This window comes from Thunnus thynnus, chromosome 22 (assembly GCF_963924715.1).
Source record: "Thunnus thynnus chromosome 22, fThuThy2.1, whole genome shotgun sequence".
In the NCBI taxonomy this organism is placed as follows: Eukaryota; Metazoa; Chordata; class Actinopteri; order Scombriformes; family Scombridae; genus Thunnus; species Thunnus thynnus.
The window spans coordinates 22,641,973-22,660,254 of record NC_089538.1 but is presented as its reverse complement, the minus strand read 5'-3'; the positions used below and the strand labels follow the sequence as shown (position 1 = coordinate 22,660,254).

Sequence of the window (18,282 nt, the reverse complement as noted above, 5' to 3'; positions counted from 1 at the left end):
CAAATTAATAAAATATAAAGGACAATCAAAATTAATCTGAATTAGATTTACAATTCCAAACAACTGCCTGAAGAGTTGAAGGAAATTAACAAATCTAAATCCACCAAACGAAGGCCAAGGTTTATACAACATGCAATATCTGGTCAAGACAACTTTTGGTAGCGTTAGAAGAACTATTTGTATTTGTTGACTTCATGTAAAATTTTAAGGCAGCTCTTTCACTCATAATTTTAAGTTGAAACAACAACTTACATTTTATAGTGTACTTAAGCACAAATTTGAGGTACTTCAGTTTCAAAATCTCCTTTTCTACAAGAAAAAAATCTCATTTGTATTTCACTTACTATTAATCTACCCAAAATACCTAAAATTGGCTCCACATTGATGAACTGCAGCATTAAAATACCCTTAAATGTATTTGTAAGTGTTAAAAACAACAATATAATATAATAATAACACTCAATAACACTCTAAAAGAAGGCAGTCTGCATATTAAGTACTTTTTGTTACTTGAAGTACATTTAGCAGAAAATACTACTGTACTTTTACTTAAGTAACATTTTCAATTCAGGACTTTTAAAAGGATCTGAATACTAACACCACTGCCAGTAGAAACCACTACACAGTAGAAACCATGAAATAAAACCAGGGACATACTATTCCGTTAAAAAAATGCTTCATCTGGCTACACAAGATGATATCAAAAGATTTACAATGATGACTTAAAAAGAAATAGAAGATAAAGATAAAATAAAATTTAACAAGAGAACAAAAAGATATGGAAGTACATGTTATCAAGAGCTTGTTATATTTTGAAAATCTTAAAAGGAAATTGTCATCACATTGTTTCTTGATGTCTATTTTTTTTTTCTTTTTCTCCGTACTGTCTCTCATATATTTCTTTGTTTTTATGGGATTTTTGTCAACTGAGTGGTTAGTTTTTTCATTTGTGTGCTTATTGTCATAACTTATTTCATCATTGTATTTTCCTAAATTATGTTAGCTTTTTATTTTTGTTGTTTGTTTTGTTTTTCTTTAATTATTATCTGGGTTTTATGCAGTCTTATGTGTGTACAAATAAAATAAAATAGAAATGACTGATACGAATTCATAGTCCCAAACTGAATTTAATAAAAAAGCAGTGGCAAACAGAAAAGTTTACATATATTATGATGTTAACATATGTAAAACACACACACACACACACACACACACACACACACACACACACACACACACACACACACACATATATACATATACATATATATATATATATATATATATTTATATATATATATATATATATATAACCTAGTGGTGGTAGTAGTAGAAGTACTAATAGTTATGGTATTGGTAGTAGCAACAGTAGGTGTAGAAGAAACAATAGTTTTAGTTTCAACCAGCAGACTAGTGCTAGTAGCCTGCAGAAGTTAAAGTAGTTGTATCAGCTGTAGTACAAGCAAGTGGTTGTTGTACCAGTGGTAGCAGATGTAGTAGTGGTACAGTATTTATAGCAATAGAAGTGGAAATGTAGTTGTAGTATTAGTAATAGTAATAGTGGCAGTTTCAGGGTAGTTAGAAGTAGTAATATTGATAATAATAGTACTAGTACTTTAAATAATATTATAAGTAATAGTAGTGCTAGAAACAGCAAAAGTAGAAGTAATAATAGTTTTAGTATTGGCTAATAGACTAGCAGACGCAGTATCAGCAGTAGTAGTAAAAGGAGTAATAGTGGGAGTAGCCCTTGTCGTAGAAGTAGTGATAGTTAGAATAGTAGAAGTAAATGTACTACAGTAGTAGAATAGTAGTTGTGATTGTTATAATGGTAGTACTGAAAGTAATGATAGTACAGTAGAGTAGATGTGATTGAAAATATTGAAAGTATCAGTGCTAGTAGTATTTCCATAAACAATAGTATTATTGCAGTAATAGTAGCAGTACAAGCTATGACAACCAGTAGTTGTAATAGAGATATAAACAGTGATAGTATTTGTAGAAACAGTAGTATAGAAGCATGAGTACAGTTACAGTAAACTTAATGGGAGCCTACTTGTTGTAATAGTAGTAGAAGTAGCAGTAGAAGTGTAAGCAACAGTTGTACTAGTAAGTTAGTGGCAGTAATAATTGTAATAGCAGTACTGGTAGATGTAGTCATAGCTTTAATGGAGATAGTAAAAGTATTGGTGGTAGTAGTAGAAATATAGGACGTAGTGGTAATAGTAGAGCAGTTGTTGTGATTGTTATAATGGCAGTAGTAAAAGTACAAGCAGTAGCAGCAATAGTAGTAGTACAAGTTATTACACCCAGTAGTGGAAATACAGTATTTGTAGAAGCAGAAGTATAGGAATAAGTATAGTAGTAGTAGTAAAGGCAGTAACAGTGGTAGTAGCAGTAGTAGTAGAAGTATTGGTAATAGTAGTAGTAGTGGTTATAGTAGTGGTAATAGTAGAGTAGTAGTTGTTTTTTTATAATGGTGGTGCTAAAAATACTTGAAATATTAGCAGTAATAGTGGGAGTAGCCCTTGTAGCAGAGGTAATGATAATTAGATTAGTAGAAGTAAATGTACTACAGTAGTAGAATCGTAGTTGTTAAGATAGCAAAAGTATTGGTGGTCGTAGTAGAAGTATAGGAAGTAGTGAATAAGTGATTGTTATAATGGTAGTATTCAAGTATTAGTGGTAGTAGTAGTTTAAGAAACAGTTTTAATATTAGCAGTGATAGTACCAGTACAAGTTATTACAACCAGTAGTAGTAATACATATAAACAGTGATAGTATTTGTAGAAGCAGTAGTACATGCATGAGTACAGAAGAAGTAAAAGTGTTGTCAGCCTACTTGTGGTAGCTGTTGTAGTATAAACAACAGTTGTTCTAGTAGGTTAGTGGCAGTAATAATAGTAGTAGTAGTAGCAAATGTAGTTATAGTTGTAATGGAGATTATTGGTTAGTAAAATTATTGGTGGTAGTAGTATAAGGAAGTAGTGGAATAATGATTGTTATAATGGTAGTACTAAAGTATTGGTGGTAGTAGTAGTTGAAGTTATTACAACCACTATTAGTAATACATATATCAACAGTAGTAGTATTTTTAGAAGCAGTAGTACATACAAAGTAGTAAAAGTTGTGGGAGCCTAGTTGTAGTAATAGTAGTAGAAGCAGTAAAACCAACAGTTGTTCTAGTAAGTTAGTGGCAGTAATAGTGGTAGTAGCAGCAGTACTAGTAGATCATATTGGTGGTAGTAATAATAGTTTCAAAAATAGTGGTAACAGTATCAGTAACAGTAGAATAAAGTACTAGTGATAGTAGTATCTGTACAGTAGTAAGTGATATACTTCTGGAGTGCAGTGTCCTGTGTCAGCCTGCAGGGGGAGACAGAGACAGCTGTTTGTTTCTGTTTGTGATTACTTATCTCTGAGTGTAAACATCACACGAAGATATAAACAAAAACACAAATGAACAGAAAGTCTCACTAACTTTTATTTCCCTTTATTGTTGATGTATATGACAACATATTATATATATACAGTAAGTAGTAATAGACTGGCATTATTGGATATTAGGGCTGTCACAATATCAGATTTTCACTACACAAATTACAAAAAAAACAATTACACTTACACGACATATTTCAGATTTAAGACCAGTTAATTGTGGGCAGCTTGTCCAATTTTTCGCCCGGGGGGAAAGTGAGAAATGAAAGAAACGGAAATTATTTAAGAGGTGCTGGATTATTCACATGGTATTATCAGATGTGTATTATTAACATGATATGAATATTTCAAATATCACCATTATCGTCAATACCAGTATATTGTGACACCCCTATTAGAAATAATACAAAAAGATATTTCTTATTGCAAACAATGCATTGAAAGTATAATGAACCTTAAATTCAACATTTCTCGCATGAGGTTTTGTGACTACAAGAAAACCTTGTGAACAGAAGATATATGAGGTTATTTCCTTGATCCTGATGGAGAGGTCTGTTTCAGTCTCGTTTCAAAAGCCTATTGCTTTCATTTGGAAAAATACTGAAAATACAAAAATAGAGTTTGAGATTATTAACAGCTGAATTTTAAAAAATAACTAAGAAAATGACACTAAATTACTTAAGATGGATATTTTTTTGCATTTTTTATGCATGACTCACCTTTACCTCATCAACATTCATCATCTTCTAATCACAGGCTCTGCAGGAGAAACACACACATTCAGACCCACATTGATCCCCCACAGACAGATAGATCAATAGCTGTAAATATTGATTTGTTCTTACACAGCCTGGTAGAGACTCTTCTGGTTCATCATGTGCTCTCTGAAGATGTTGATGGCTTGATACTCGTCCATGTGATCCTGGTGTTTCTCTAAAACCTTTCTGTACCTGTCACAAACAAGTAAAAAACAGAAAAAAACACTGTTTCTCTTATCCTGTTTTACTCGATCACACTCTTTTGTTCTTCAAAAAAAAAAAAAGTTTTCAGAGATATTCCTCCCAAAATACCTTTCATGAATTTGGAAAAAGTTTGGCTCCTGAGCTTAAACATGTCACACACTTGTGGGAGGCAGATTTAAAAAAAGACAGAGTCAAAATTAACGCAGCAGATCCTTCAAATGTACTTTCAATGTAAGTGATGGAGGCCAAAATCCACAGTGTGTCCACACAGTCATTTAAAAGTTGATGTGAAGCTTATATGAGGCTTCAGCAGTCTGAGTTAGTCATATCAAGTGGATATCTGACACATTTTTAGCATCAAATTCCCTCTTTGTGTTTCCTCTGACAGTGTTTCTCTGTTGAGCTGCAGGTGGAAGTATAGTAACAAAAAGAGGAACTTTGGCAACGTTGAAAGATATCTACTTGATTTGACTCATTTGGACGTTGAAGCTTCATATTAACTTCAGATAAACTTTTAAATAAATTTTTGCACAGAAGAAGGACTGTGGATTTTGTCCCCCATCACTTCCATTGTAAGTGCATTATGAAGGGATCTTCTAATGGTCAGTATGAACAGGACGAATGATTACAGCAAGAAAAAAAGGATTCACTGACTGTTGGTTTAAGACACACTTGAAAATTTTTAAATCTGTCCTTTTTTTCCAAAACAATTGCTCAGAGACCCTTTAGATCAAGTGGTCTCGGTCCAGTCACATAAGAATTCTGGAGCGATTTGTTTGTGGTGGGAACGTGATCCGACCTCTGACCCAACTGAGTTCAAGCTAAATGGCTTCCATAGCCAGGTGTGCTAAATCAAGAGCTGCTAGCAGCAGTTGAGGTCCAACCTGGGCTGCTAAAAAAAGTACATTGCCTTCTTGATATTTGGCAGATAGGAGTTTATTAAGGACCACCCTCTCATTCACGTGAACTCACCTGGCTTTTAGTGATGCATTTTGGTTCACTTTAATCTTTTTTCTATGTGAAAAGAGACTAAATCAGGTGAGTTACCAACTCATCCGCTAATTCGGACCGTACAAAACAAACTTTAGGTTTGAAAACGCCCATAGTGACTTGGAGAATTGGGCACAGGTACTCCCAGGAAGCAGGTGGAGTAATATGAACCAATGAGTGAACTGACCTTCATGTGTATAATAAATGGGAATGCCCCTTTCAATAAATCAATCAGTCTGCTTCTATCTAATTATGGAATAAAACCTGCTAATTAAAGTATACCTGCGTGGAACAAACCTGTTAAATGCGTTACAGAACTGTTATAACATTTACCTGTTCATCCAGTCGACGTCCTTCATACTGTCTCTCCTCCACTGCTGGTAGAAGCTGTTGGCCTCAGGCCCAGAAACCAGTGTGGGCTCAGAGGGGAGCAGCTCCTCCACCAGATACTTATGGAGGCAGTCCCGGGCCGACAGAGCCACCAGCCAATAGACCGGCTCCTCCAAAACCACAGAGTGGAAAGACTGGAGGGAGTATTTGAGCCACTCTGGGATAGGTGAGACGATGGCACTCTGGAGGAGGAGACAATGAAGATTTGATCCAACTCTCCTCTTTGACATTAAATTTCTTCTGATTTCTTCTGATCAGTGGGTCAATTTAATCTGACCAGGCTGTTATTCTGACTCTTAGTGGTCAAAAATGCTCTGTGAAGATGCATCCAGTCTCACCTGGTTTCTGCTTCTGTAGTGTTTAAGTGCGTCCAGCAGCAGTGATCTCATGTCATCTGCTCCCTGGAGGCTAGTACTAATCAGGGCCTGCAGGAAGAAACAGGACACTTACATCACCACCAATCACACCAATTCACCTCAGATAGGGGAACAAAATCACATTTGCAGCACAGAGCAAACGTCTCGTCACTCAAACCAGAGCTTGGTTTGTTCTCTCTGCCTACAGCTTTATACAATATCAGATATTTAGGATTTTTGCTTGTGATGCACTGATCTGATGATCTGGATCACTATCAGGCCTCTTGACCATATTACTGAACAGACACGTACACGTTCAATACTTACCATCTTAGTCACTATCATTATAATTCTTAAGATATAAATATAAAAATAGAAGGAAAAAAGAACAGTGATATTGTGATATCAGTGATATTTTCTGTACCGGGTAAAAGCCAATATGCACAATTTAAGTATGTGGCAGGAAAAATGCAATGAGGTGTCTGAAAGATTATGAAAAAGGAGTGCTACAAGTCTTAGTTTAGCATGCTAACACTTACTACTGGCCGCTCGGTGGAAAGTAACTAAGTACATTAACTTAAGTACTATACTTAAGTACATTTTTGAGGTACTTGTACTTTACTTGAGTATTTCCATGTGTTGCTACTTTATACTTCCACTTCACTACATTTCAGAGGGAAATATTGTACTTTCTACTCCACTACATTTATTTGACAGCTTTAGTTACTTTTCAGATGAAGATCTGACACAATGGATAATATAACAAGCTTTTAAAATACAACACATTGTTAAAGATGAAACCAGTGGTTTCCAACCTTTTTGGCTTTTGACGTCTTACAAAAAGCAGTGTGTAGTCGGGTTCACATTTCACATGTCTATGAGTTGTTAACAGCTCCACCAAATAGTGATTTTTCCCTCTAAACTTCTCACATGCTTTCATTTCAATAAATGTTCAAATGATCCAATATTTCAGCAAAAATCAAAGATTAGAGAAAAAGTCCAAAAACTGAAAACAGATTTGTGTATCAGAACTTTGTTTTTTCTTCTTTCCTCTCCCATTAATCATCTCACGACCCCTCAGATTTATCTGCTGACCCTTTGGAAGGGCCCGACCCCTAGGTTGGGAACCACTGGACTAAACTAGCTAACTGTATATAAAGTAGTGTAAACTAGCTCCACCTCCAGCAGCTACAACAGTAACATGCTGCTCTAACTCTGATGCTTCACTATTAATAATCTAATGATGTCATATATAATAATATATCAGTCAGAGGGACCAAACCACTACTTTTACTGCAATACTTTAACTACATCAAGCTCATAATACTTATGTACTTTTACTGCAATACTTTAACTACATCAAGCTCATAATACTTATGTACTTTTACTGTAGTAGGATTTTTCATGCAGGACTTTTACATGTAATGGAGTATTTTTACATTGCTTTATTGGTACTTTTACTCAAGTAAAGGATCTGAATATTTCTTCCACCACTGTTTGCAGGTACTTGACAATCCATCCAATAGTTATAGAAAAATTTCACTCAAAATCAAAAATAAAACCTCATGGTGGCGCTAGAGGAAAGGTCAGGGATCACCAAAGTCATTAAGATAATATGTCTGCTAACCATGAATATCTGTAAAAAATCTTGTGTCAGTCCATTAATAAGATGTGATATTTCACAGGATACGTGGACAAATTGAAATTTTGACCTGACGCTGGCGCTAGAGGGAAAGTCAAAGAATCACCAAAGTCATTAGAATTCATCCACTGAGGAACATGAGTGTCTGCACAACATTTTGTGGCACTGCATCTGATAGTCATTGAGATATTTCAGTCAGAGAAAAGCCAAAATGGATGACATCTGACCTCCAGTGTGTGGCTGACTCGGTGCAGATAAAGCGCCTCCTGCTGGGTGAAGCTGGTGTAGCAGCGCTCCGTCGGCTGACCGGACCGCACCTCTTTAAGGAATGAAGAAGAACGGAAAATCTCGTCCGGCAAAAGGTCGCTTTGACCCCACACAACATCAAACAAACTCACACCGGGGACAAGGCCTGAGAGAGAGAAACATACACTGATCTTATATTACTGAAATAAAACAGTGAAAGCTAATTTGAACTACTTTATATACAGTAAAATATATAAAGTATATACTTAAAGTATAAATGTAAAAGTACTAGTCACCATCACTGTGTAAGCGGCATTTTTATGTACTTTATATACAGTCAGATAATTTAGTCCAGTGGTTCCCAACCTAGGGGTCGGGCCCCTCCAAGCGGTCACCAGCTAAATATAAGGAGTTGTGAGATGATTAACGGGAGGGAAAAAAGAAATAATTAAAAAAAGAATTTTTAGACTAATGTTTTGTTTTTGTTTTTTTAAATATTGGACTTTATCCTCTTTGGGCCTCAAATGGCTTTTTAAATGAATTGATGTGAGAAGTTTAGAGGGGAAATGTCTCTTTAGTGGAATTGCATACAACTCACACAGCCTGAAACATGACAGAAGAGCCGCTTCACTGCTTTGTGTGAGCACTGGTTCAATCTTTAACAATCTGTTGTATTTCAGAAGATTACTATGTGTTTTTAAATGTAAAACATTAATCTGAACAGTAACTAAAGCTATCAAATAAATGTATTGGAGTACAAAATATTTCCCTTTGAAATGTAGTGAAGTGGAAGTATCAAGTAGCATACAATGGAAACCCTCAAGTACAAGTACCTTGAAATTGTACTAGTAAAAGTATTTAGTTAAATATTATTTGACCACCGACCAAGAAATAGTCCCACCATGTAACTCTCTAAAATTAGAAAAATGGTTAATCCAGTTATGCATGATACATTAATGCTCACCTGGCTTAACTGGTTTACTGCTGCTGGGGAAAACAGCAGAACTGGAGGTGGAGAAGGACAGAGGAGATGACAGTGTTTAGGCTAATGTAAAATGACAGTGTAATTCAAGAACATGTCAATCTGCACATAATACAAGAGGGAGACGTGAGCCTTAAGTTCAGACAAAAAAGGTAGGTAACACATGTGGTCGATCACAATACATGCTGGGATTTAATACATCATCGACACATAGGATATCACATAAAGCTGCAGGGGAAGTTAAGATTTTGTTACCTCAAACCTCCCAGGCCCCAAGCATCTACTGCTTCAATTCACTGACCTTCACCACAGATAACTCCATAGCACCAATACAACATTGGGTTACTCTGTAGACATCTGTTATTTTGACCCAGTGTCACACAACACGCTTTAGCTAAAAAATTTATTGTTTGTTGTACAAAACAATGTGCATATGACATTCAAAGGTTTCACCAGGTATTAACAATCAATAACAAACTGTGACATGTAAGTTTAAAAAGAGAAGAGTATATTATAAAGCTTTAGTTTTTCCAACGGTAAAATGAAAAATAACACCAAAACTGGGTCAAAACAACCTCTTGTCTTGAGTGGCTTTCTGGGTAACATTAATCCAGTATTGTGCTGGTGCTATAGTGACCCAAAACTGTGTAAAATTTCAACCCAGTGATTTTTATTGTGTTGAAATACGCACGCATACATAGTTTTTAATGCCCAAGAAACTTCTCTGATCTCATAGATTAATGGCTGATAGATATAAATCCCCAGAAGTCACTACACTTGGAAAAGAAATAGTCCTTGTGTGTTACTCCCCATAAAATCACAATTCATTGTTTTTACATTTCTTTGTTTGTTTGTGGAGTTTTCAAACCCTGACACTGAAAAATTAACTTAATTTATGCTAATTAAGTGTTTTCAGGTAACATTATAGTGCTATCATTAGCCAGCACTTCTTGCTCGAGTCAAGAGGACCACAAAGTAGCTTAATGTGCTATTTGTCATATTTCCAACGCTTAGTTCCTGTATTTCAGTCTGCAATGTTCTTTGTATAAAAACATTGCTTAATTTCGCTACTTTAAGTACCTTGATTGCCTCCTCGTTTTCCCCTGCTCCCAGTCTTTGTGCTAAGCTAAGCTAATCACTTGCAGGCTCTAGCTTAATATTTAGCATACAAAAATGTAAGTAGTATTGATCTTCTCATGTAACTCCTGGAAAGAAAGTGAATAAGTATATTTCCCAAAATGTTGAACTATTTCCTTTAAAATGATTTGTATCAATAAGATTAACGCTTGTGTAGCCTAGCTAGCTTACCTAACTTCTTGTTTGTTTAATGTTCAATTAATGAAAATGCTGTGATGTATCCACAACATCTAATGAAGTATTTTTTGGTTTATTTGAAAACTACCACAATTTTTGAATTCACACTACAAACATTTTACCACCACCATTACATCTACTGGGATTGGTGGTTACCTGGCTTTGGAGCAGATGTAGAATCTGAGTTCTCCACAGGTGGCGCTATGCAGTTCTCCACCTGAACACAAACAAACACAAATGCTCATTTGTTTACACCAAACTTTTTGTCTCTATGTTATTCCATTATTTTTACAAGGGATTTTGTTTCAGGTCCATTTTTAGACATTCTTAAGAAACACAATACAAGATCAAGCATGTATTTGTAGCCATGATAGCATGACAATGTCAGTTTTTTGGTCCAAACTGAGATATATTAACATTGGATGGATTACCATTAAATTTTGTACAGACATTCATGGTGCACAGAGAATGAATCCTTTTTGACTTTGGTGACCCCCTGACTTTTACTTTAGCGCCATCAGCACAGACTGAAAGGTCTGAACAACTATTAGACATATTGCCCTGAAGTTTGGTCCACACATTGACGTCCCCCCTCACAATTAACTGTAATAACTTTAGCTCTAGCACCATTATCTGGTCTAAATTTAAAGTTGCCCAATATGTTGGTTTATGATGAAATACCAACAAAACTGATGATATTCCCATCAGCCTCAGCTGTACTTTGGCGCTAAAGCTGTACTTTGGCGCTTTGGTGCTACCTGTATCACCAGTATTATACAACACAAAAAACAAATCATGATAAATTCTTCTAAATTATTCACATACATCTTGACATTTAGTAAAAACAAGTTGCCTTGTAATAGATCTATAATTATTCATCTATAAACTACAATAATTTTTTTTTTTACTTTTTGGTGTCATTTCCATGCAAGCTCCACCGACTCTGGTCTCCTCCTGCATCTGATTGACCCAGCTGCTGATCCTGAAGGTGGAGTTGTCACTCCAAAACCAAGAGTCATTCTTCAGAGAGATTAACAGAGACAAAAAGAGATACTTGTTACATTAGAGCAATGTTTTTTTAGGCAGAGCTCCACCCTGGTTAAAGTATTCAGAATCAGAATCAGCTTTATTGGACAAGTATGTGGTATGCACTCAAGGGATTTGGTTTCAAGTGGCTCTCAGTGTACTTCCACGCAACCATCTTCAGAAAGTTACACAAGGACAACAAGCTTTTTTGGATTTTCAAACAAAATCAGAGGTACCTTTAACTGCCACTAAATGCAAGTATAACAGCGATAAAACACTTTACCTGTGGTATCTGGTATCCACCCAGCCAGACAGAAGTGTCTGTATTTGCTAGCTGACTCACAAACTGCCTCTCCTCTGGTGTGCGGAGCGATACGAGGTTACCACCTGTCTGAGAGCACATGGACTGACAAAGACAAACGCACATTAAACCATAAGGAAACCATGAAATATTTAAATCTCATGTATTATGATTTGTATATTATGTGTTTTATTTTGTTTACATTAGCATTGCTCCAGGAGCTCCACACGGGGTAGAAAGTGAAGCATCGCTGCCCAAACAGGTGCCATCGAGGTGGGCAGGAAGAGGCTGACTCATTCCCTACAGACAAATTATTAACTAGAAGGTTTTAAAATATATGAGGAGTCTACTGTTGCATTTGGGTGAAGTATTCCTTAATTATAATACGTACAAGACAGATGGTGTGAGGAAAGGTATGAGTTTGCATCTAATTGTTCCTCTTACCTGATAGGGACGGCGAGGCGGAAGTCTCAGTAACGACAAACAGGAGGAGAGGAACCAGCACACACAACATCCTCTACCTGTAACACGAACATTCATGTTTCCATCACTTCAGAAGACATTAAATTGACTTACATTCATTTCCTGGAACCTCACCTTAATGTAACCCTAACCTTACTCAGTGGTGGAAGAAGTATTCAGATCCTTTACTAAAGTAAAAGTACCAATGTACCGTTGTAAAAATTCTCCATTACAAGTAAAAGTCCTGCATGAAAAATCCTACTTAAGTAAAAGTACATAAGTATTGGCAGCAAACTGTAGTTAAAGTATTACAGTAAAAGTAGTGGTTTGGTCCCTCTGACTGATATATTATTATATATGACATCATTAGATTATTAATGTTACATCTGCCCCCGGGACATCATCTGCCACACCCTCTACCTCCAGTTCAGCTGCCACTCCCTGAGAGTCTGTCTCCCTCTCCCTCCCTGTATGTGTGTGATTATCTGCAGGTGTACCGGAGTCAGAGCAGAAGCACACCAGCTGCACCTGGTCTCTGTAATCAAGTTTCTACAAATACTCCACCCTGCCAGATTGTAGACCCTGCTACTCACTATGTTTCTAGCCAACTTATTCCCAGTTTTGCTATTCAGCCTTTTGTTCTTTTGTTTTTGTTGTTCTTCGCCGTTTCCTTTGTAGTCCTGCCTGCTCTGACTCCGGACCCTGTTCCCTGCCACTCGTCTGCTCAGCCCTGGAACCCTGCACTACTCAGCTTCTTCAGATCCCTGTTGGGACCGCTTCCTCAGCCCCTAACTGCCCCTGCCCCAGCTCAGTTCCTGGCTCTCAGCTACCTGCTCAAGCTTCCCCGAACCTGCAGCCTGTCTTCACTGTGCTCAGCAATAAATTAATGTTTACCTTATTCCTGTTTCCTTATCTGTGTTTACTTTTTGCATATGGGTCCACCTGCAGCTGTACGAAACAATTAATACTGAAGCATCAGTGTTAGAGCAGCATGTTACTGTTGTAGCTGCTGGAGGTGGAGCTAGTTTACACTACTTTATATACAGTTAGCTAGTTTAGTCCAGCGGTTCCCAACTTAGGGGTCGGGCCCCTCCAAAGGGTCAGCAGATAAATCTGAAGGGTCATGAGATGATAAATTAATTAATTAGGCAAAAAAAAAAAAAAAAAAAAACTAAGTTCTGATACACAGCTTTTAGACTTTTTCCCTAATCTATGATTTCAGTGAAATATTGGATCATTTGAACATTTATTGAAATGAAAGCATGTGAGAAGTTTAGAGGGAAAAATCACTATTTGGTGGAGCTGTTAACAACTCATAGACATGTGAAATGTGACCCCGACTACACACTGCTTTTTGTAAGACGTCAAAAGCCAAAAAGGTTGGAAACCACTGGTTTCATCTTTAACAATGTGTTATATTTTAAAAGCTTGTTATATTATCCATTGTGTCAAATCTTCATCTGAGAAGTAACTAAAGCTGTCAAATAAATGTAGTGGAGTAGAAAGTGCAGTATTTCCCTCTGAAATATAGTGGAGTGGAAGTATAAAGTAACATCACATGGAAATAATTGTAAATATACTTATTTACTTTCCACCAGTGACCTAACCTTAATTTTAAACCAAGTCTCCACCCTAAATGGGAGGTGAGTCCCCACGATGTGAGTAATAAAGTATAAACACACACACACACACACACACACACACACATATAAATGATGACCCAAGAACACAAACAAGCACAGAAAACATGCGTATACATGTGCTTGTGTACAAGGAAGTAAAAGAGAGATTATAGATAGAGATGAAAGCTAATGAGCTTGAGAGGGTTAATGACAAAAAAGTCAAGTGTTTGTACACAAAAAATTGCAGAACAGAGCAGAATAAACAGTTTTTTATAAGTTTGAAAAGATGGAAAAGGTATGATTACGTGGTATATCCTCACTCTTACTTTCAACCTCACTACAGAAAGGTGGTACCTTGGCACTCTATTTAATGTATTAGTATATTATTTTCTGTATGTTTGCCTCTCTTACATGACTGAAATTAAGAGTAAGAGCTTTTGTGTTAAGTTTTTCAAATATATTTAAAATTTCCACTTGAAAATTTGTTGTCTTGACTAAATTTTAGGATTGTGCTCCGTTTTATCAAAATTTCTGCGACAGTTTGTGACAAGTCTAAAAATAAAATTTGGCATTAATTACACAGGTGTAATTTTTGCATTTTGTCTGATTGTGAATGTTTTGTGTCGATTAATATTATTTCTTATTGGTATCCTCATTCTGCTGCTTCAATTCTTTAGTAATGAAAAAGAACTGATAAGAGTATTGATAAATACTCTAACTTCTTTCTCCTGGTGTTTCGTTCATTCCACCAATGCAGTCAATAAAGCAACATAACTCATCAGTATAACAACCATCTCTACTGTTAGCAGATCATTAACACCTGCAGACAGAAACATGATGAAAACTATTGGTTACATTACCTTTAGATGCTGAAAATAATCTGAATCAAGCTGATGAATGAAGGTAAAATTAATCAGCGGCTTCAACCAGTGAAACAACCAGAAGAGGAACAAACATATAACTCAGAGCTGGAGGTTTTTAACATCTGTTGATCGACAAACAGTTTCAACTCCCTGTATTAACCTTTAATCTGAAATGTTCTTTAAGGCAAGCTGATAACCAAGCAACGGCACTGACCTCAAGAATGCAACATCTGCAACAAAAATTAAATATTAACAGATGTTCTAAATCTTTATCAGTTGAATCATAAAGTCTAATGTGTGCGTTTTATTCCAACAAGGAATAAAAAGTGACAAGATGACATTAATGCAGTCTGTTGTATCTCTGTGATATCTGCAAAATGGGACAAATAAATTGTTTGTAGATAAAATAAAGATAAAATTCTAACCATAGTCGTCTGTACGGCTGGCTAGTGGCTACAGCCTGACTATGGGAGGATGAGAAAATTGCAGTTCAAATCCATTCACTATAAGTCTGTTTTACCTGTTTACTGTTTTGCGATTATTATTTTTTAGGGCACACAGTACATTTTTTAAATAAATATTGGAATGTCACTGTAACTCCAAAACCCGTGTGGACCTCTTACCTGGTTATTTTATTTGACTGCTGCAGGTGTGACTATTTAATCAACTGGATAACATCTTAAAACAACAACAATCATATCATATCAGCAAAATGGCGCAGACCAAGAAAAAAGGCCGCCAGTATTCTATTGAGCACCTTAGCTATGGATACATATCTTTCTGCTTTTTCCCAGTAGCCTCAGACTTTTTCCTTGGTAGGTACTTTCAACCTCACTACAGAAAGGTGGTTCCTTGGCACTCTATTTAATGTATTAGTATATTATTTTCTGTATGTTTGCCTCTCTTACATGACTGAAATTAAGAGTAAGAGCTTTTGTGTTAAGTTTTTCAAATATATTTAAAATTTCCACTTGAAACTTTGTTGTCTTGACTAAATTTTAGGATTGTGCTCCGTATTCATTATGATATAGCTGAACATTTTCTGCATAAAAAAACAATACCAAAAACAGTAACGAGCACACCTGACGCTGAGGTTGAAGAGTGCGTTGTACCTTGTACTGCAGAAGTATCCACAATAGTTTAGTATTCTTGCAAAAAAAATCTATAAAACTTGTTGCTGATATACTGTTGTGTACGTCACAAGGTTTCAACACTGAAGCAACACCAAGCGTGTGAGTTAACGTATTTCTATCAGTTAACATCTCAACTGTTGTGTTAATCAATGCAAATATTCTATTTACCTACAACAGTTACTCCATAGTATTTGAATTGCAAAAGTAAGTTTTGTATGTTGGAACATCATTTAATCAGACATTTTTTTTCTGTATTTCTGTCACTTTACATGATGGAAATTAAGACTAAGAACTTTTGTGTATCCCTTTTCAAGATGCCGTTTAACAGTTTAACATATTTTTTTATATTTCAACTTGAAACCTTGTTGCCTTGACTGAAATTTAGGATTGTGGTTGATATTCATTAGGATATAGCTGAACATTACTCAATGCAGAAAACAATACCAAAAACTTTAACAAGCACACCTGACACTGAGGATGCAGAGTGCCGATCTAACTTCATCACAAAAAACATGTAACAGTGAAATACAAATAAAAAGGACATTTTTTATTTCTTAGTTGACTCAATCTTTGTCCCAAAACATCAAAAACATAAACTTAAGTTGATCAAAACTAATGTAAATTTAAAGAGAAAACCTACCTGTCTGCTCTCTTTGCATTGGTTATAAGATGAACGTTGTACTGCGGAAGTATCTGCAGTAGTTTAATACCCTCACAAAAAAAACCGTTATGGTTGTCAGCACAAAGGGGAGGAGAAGAAAAAGGAGCTGGATAAAAAACAGGCTTCACTTTGTGAGGCAAAATCAAGTGTTTGTGCTTCAGTGTTTATATACTTTAACATCGCCGATACAAATATTCTATTTAGCTACAACAGTCACTTCATAGTATTTGGAAAATAGTTCCTTGTTTTCTGGTTTACATATGAAGCTGAGAGGTCCAGTTGTTGTTTCCAGTTAAAATGAACATTTAACGTTTGTTTGTCTCCTGTTTTATCAAAATTTCTGCGACAGTTTGTGACAAGTCTAAAAATAAAATTTGGCATTAATTACACAGGTGTAATTTTTGCATTTTGTCTGATTGTGAATGTTTTGTGTCGATTAATATTATTTCTTATTGGTTTCTGCTGCTTCAATTCTTTAGTAATGAAAAAGAACTGATAAGAGTATTGATAAATACTCTAACTTCTTTCTCCTGGTGTTTCGTTCATTCCACCAATGCAGTCAATAAAGCAACATAACTCATCAGTATAACAACCATCTCTACTGTTAGCAGATCATTAACACCTGCAGACAGAAACATGATGAAAACTATTGGTTACATTACCTTTAGATGCTGAAAATAATCTGAATCAAGCTGATGAATGAAGGTAAAATTAATCAGCGGCTTCAACCAGTGAAACAACCAGAAGAGGAACAAACATATAACTCAGAGCTGGAGGTTTTTAACGTCTGTTGATCGACAAACAGTTTCAACTCCCTGTATTAATCTTTAATCTGAAATGTTCACCTGCAACAAAAGTTAAATATTAACCGATGTTCTAAATCTTTATCAGTTTAATAGTAAAGTCTAATGTGTGCGTTTTATTCCAACAAGGAATAAAAAGTGAAAGGATGACATTAATGCAGTCTGTTGTATCTCTGTTGTATATGGGAGGATGAGAAAATTGCAGTTCAAATCCATTCACTATAAGTCTGTTTTACCTGTTTACTGTTTTGCGATTATTATTTTTTAGGGCACACAGTACATTTTTTAAATAAATATTGGAATGTCACTGTAACTCCAAAACCCGTGCGAACCTTTTACTTGGTTATTTTATTTGACTGCTGCAGGTGTGGCTATTTAATCAACTGGATAACATCTTAAAACAACAACAATCATATCATATGAGCAAAATGGCGCAGACCAAGACAAAAGGCCGCCAGTATTCTGTTGAACACCTTAGCTATGGATACATATCTTTCTGCTTTTTCCCAGTAGCCTCAGACTTTTTCCTTGGTAGGCTGCTCTTTTTTTCCATTGGAACAATCGATAAGAATGCTTCTTGTTTGGCATCGGCACCAAATTACTGCTTTCTGATTGGCTGCTGTTTGTGATCAGTAACAAGACCTAATTAAAGTTTTAATGTCAAATTTCTAACTGTTGCATTTGTTTAACACTCGTAAATATAATTTCTATTCACATGGCTCTTTGCTCCCTACATGGGACACTAATGATAATGATATTCCAACGAGTTATTGGGCATCCAATGACATGATATTTAATGATATAACAGAATAATAGTCAACATTAATATTCAGGGGAGACAATCAGCCTACATTTTCATTGATGGGGGGCGGCAAGGGACCTGGATAATGGATATGGGGGCGCTGGCCCAAAAAGGGTTGAGAACCACTGCCATGCACATACAAACAAAGCCTATTTTAAATTGTGTATTTCTATAGTTTGATATGAGAGTTGTTAACTCAGAGACTGTTCAGTTGGGCCGTGCTTTCAGTGCCTTCAGTGGACGAGCCCCCAGCGTTTTTTCCACAATTTTGAAACTTGATTTTATAAAC

General features: G+C 35.9%; 1 protein-coding gene across 3 annotated transcripts; it reads right to left on the bottom strand.

The window, feature by feature from the left end:
* Positions 1 to 3,466: 3,466 nt before the first annotated feature.
* Positions 3,467 to 16,417, bottom strand: LOC137174732 (uncharacterized). 3 transcript variants are annotated; one of them, XM_067580193.1, is made up of 13 exons: positions 16,368 to 16,417; positions 12,092 to 12,168; positions 11,850 to 11,947; positions 11,630 to 11,752; positions 11,229 to 11,340; positions 10,477 to 10,537; positions 8,989 to 9,029; positions 8,006 to 8,190; positions 6,119 to 6,205; positions 5,724 to 5,962; positions 4,284 to 4,388; positions 4,158 to 4,197; positions 3,467 to 4,038 (listed from the first exon to the last, which is right to left on the bottom strand). In XM_067580193.1, exons 2-12 carry the CDS (start codon positions 12,159 to 12,161, stop codon positions 4,185 to 4,187), a joined length of 1,134 nt encoding a protein of 377 aa, XP_067436294.1. In that variant the 5' UTR covers positions 12,162 to 12,168; positions 16,368 to 16,417; the 3' UTR covers positions 3,467 to 4,038; positions 4,158 to 4,184. The 3 variants fall into 3 exon arrangements, with proteins under 3 accessions (XP_067436294.1, XP_067436295.1, XP_067436293.1); XM_067580194.1 differs by lacking the exon at positions 16,368 to 16,417 and adding an exon at positions 14,592 to 14,773 and having other exon boundaries at positions 4,164 to 4,197; XM_067580192.1 differs by lacking the exon at positions 16,368 to 16,417 and adding an exon at positions 14,592 to 14,769.
* Positions 16,418 to 18,282: the final 1,865 nt, after the last annotated feature.